The 2,262-nt window shown below is 63.3% G+C and overlaps 1 protein-coding gene across 1 annotated transcript in view; it reads left to right on the top strand.

Moving 5' to 3' along the window:
• The window catches only part of dqx1 (DEAQ box RNA-dependent ATPase 1), a 12,008-nt gene that overhangs the window by 3,373 nt on the left and 6,373 nt on the right, over positions 1-2,262 (top strand). Inside the window, exons 3-8 of the mRNA XM_008424832.2 lie at positions 59-252; positions 434-830; positions 1,181-1,462; positions 1,538-1,637; positions 1,710-1,868; positions 1,930-2,121. Of these exons, the coding sequence (XP_008423054.1) occupies positions 59-252; positions 434-830; positions 1,181-1,462; positions 1,538-1,637; positions 1,710-1,868; positions 1,930-2,121 (1,324 nt within the window). The remainder of the gene's footprint in view (positions 1-58; positions 253-433; positions 831-1,180; positions 1,463-1,537; positions 1,638-1,709; positions 1,869-1,929; positions 2,122-2,262) is intronic.

Below are 2,262 nucleotides of genomic sequence, written 5' to 3'. Positions count from 1 at the left end.
AGCAGCAGGAAGCTGTGACGCTCCTGCTCCTGTGCTCAACAGTGCCCCCTCTCTGCAGGTGGCCCAGTGGTGCGTGGAGTTCGCCCTGTCCTTTGAGTTTTCCCACGGCCTGGTCTGCTGCTCCCAGCCGCACCCCGAGGCGGCGCTGAGCCTGGCGCTGCGCGTGGCCGACGAGATGGACCTGAGTCTGGGGCTGGAGGTCGGATACCGGGTGTCACATGATGACAGCTGCACACCTGACAGCCTGCTCAGGTGAGGAGGCCGGGAGGGACGATACGAGTTCAGGTGGTTCTGCCACATCGGGTTGTTTTACACTGCAGATCACAGAGTAAGGTCCAGCTTAACAACGATCCGCACCAACCAGAGGAAATGTCTCTAATGTGACTGAGTTCATAGCAAGGAATCGGTTTAGTCTCTCTCTCGCCCCCTGCAGGTTCGTCAGCGACGCGCTGCTGCTGGAGGAGATGATGTCGGACCCGTTGCTGCGGCAGTACCACCTGGTGGTTCTGGACGAGCTGCAGGAGCGAACCGTTCCCACCGACGTGCTGCTGGGCCTGCTGTGCGACGTCTGCCGCCAGCGACCCGACGGCTTCAGGGTCGTCCTGCTCGCCCACCCGACGCTGGCGCCGCGCCTCGCCGCCTTCCTGGGCCCCGCCGTCCCACACCTGGGCCCGGACGGCCCCGAGCGGCCCCCGCACCAACAGGTGGAGGTGATGTACCGGGAGCTCTCCTCCGGGAAGGAGCCGGCGGCGGCCGCCTGCCACATGGTGCTGGACCTGCACCGCAGAGGAGAGGAGGGAGACGTGATGGTGTTCCTGTCCGACGGCCAGGTAGGCGGCGGCGAGACGGAGATAGAAACCATAACGAGATGTTAAACCAGCTGCTGTGACCCAGTGGAACCTGAGAGCTGTCAGCGAGCCGCCGGTTCCGTTGGTTTTGTGCTTTAAACAAAGGGGAACCGGTCCGACGGACCCGGTTCTGCTGCAGGCTGAACACAAAGAGCAGCGACCCGAAGGGACCTGAAGGGTTAACCCGTTAGTTTCCTCTCCAGGAAGCAGGAAGTGGCATTAGCCAGCTGCTGTTACCTCTGCTGGCCACCGGGGGGCAGTAATGAGGCTGCAGGAGATCTGAAGGAGGTTCTGAAACGTTTGGGTTGACCCGGTTTCCTGTCTCGGTACAGGAGGTGGAGGAGTGTCTGGTTCTGCTGCAGAAGGAGTCTCTGGCTCTGAGTCCTCAGCTCGGGTCGCTCCGGTTCCTCCCGCTCCACTCCGGACTGGCCGGCCTGGCCCAGCGGGTCTACGAGTCCGGACCCGGCGCCGAGCCGAAGGACGGCGACCCGTCTGAGGGCGCTGCGGCCGGCGGCGTCCGGAGGAAGGTGATCCTCAGCGACGCGCTGGGAGAGGCGTCGTTCTCCCTGCAGGGGGTCCGATACGTGGTGGACACGGGTCTGCAGCTGAAGACGGTGAGTTCTGGAGGAGAACCCTGGGTCGGGTCGGGTCGGTTCTGAACCGGGCGCTTCTCTCTGTGCTGCTTCCAGGTTTACAACCCTCAGATCCGGGCCAACTCCCAGGTCCTGAGAAGCATCAGCCGGCACCAGGCGGACATGAGGACCCAGCGGGTCAACAGCCGGCTGCCCGGTAAGGCCTCTGGTTCTGGTTCTGGTTCTGGTGGACCGGGCAGGTCTCCTGACGGTGTGTCCCCCTGTGTAGGGCTGTGTCTGCGGCTGTACTCCCAGGCCCGGTACGAGTCCGGCATGGCGGAGGCCCGCGGGCCCAGAGTCACAGAGGAGAACCTGAGCCACCTGGTTCTGCTGCTGAAGAGGCTCGACATCGCAGACATGGGCCAGTGCAAGTTCCTGGACCGGCCAGGTACCGCCTGCTGATCCCGGTCCCGGTCCCGGTCCCGGTTCTGATGCCTCTGTCCCTACAGCTCCTGAGTCGCTCATGCAGGCCCTGGAGGACCTGGACTACCTGGCTGCTCTGGACGACGACGGGAATCTGTCGGAGGTCGGGATCATCATGTCGGAGCTGCCGCTGGAGCCGCCGCTAGCTAAGGCGCTAATCGCCGCCTGCGAGTACGACTGCGTGGAGGAGCTGCTCACCATCGCCGCCATGCTGACAGGTGAGGAAGGACAGGAAGGAGGTCTGCAAGGATCCAGAGAGTCGGACTGGATTTGACTGTCTGTTGTTTTGGGATGGGGAGGGAAGAAGGAACAAGACGGCTAGCACTGCTAACTAAAGAGCTAGCACTGCTAACTAAAGA

The sequence above is a fragment of the Poecilia reticulata genome, linkage group LG12 (genome assembly GCF_000633615.1).
Source record: "Poecilia reticulata strain Guanapo linkage group LG12, Guppy_female_1.0+MT, whole genome shotgun sequence".
Classification (NCBI taxonomy): Eukaryota; Metazoa; Chordata; class Actinopteri; order Cyprinodontiformes; family Poeciliidae; genus Poecilia; species Poecilia reticulata.
This window is presented reverse-complemented; position numbering and strand designations above follow the sequence as displayed.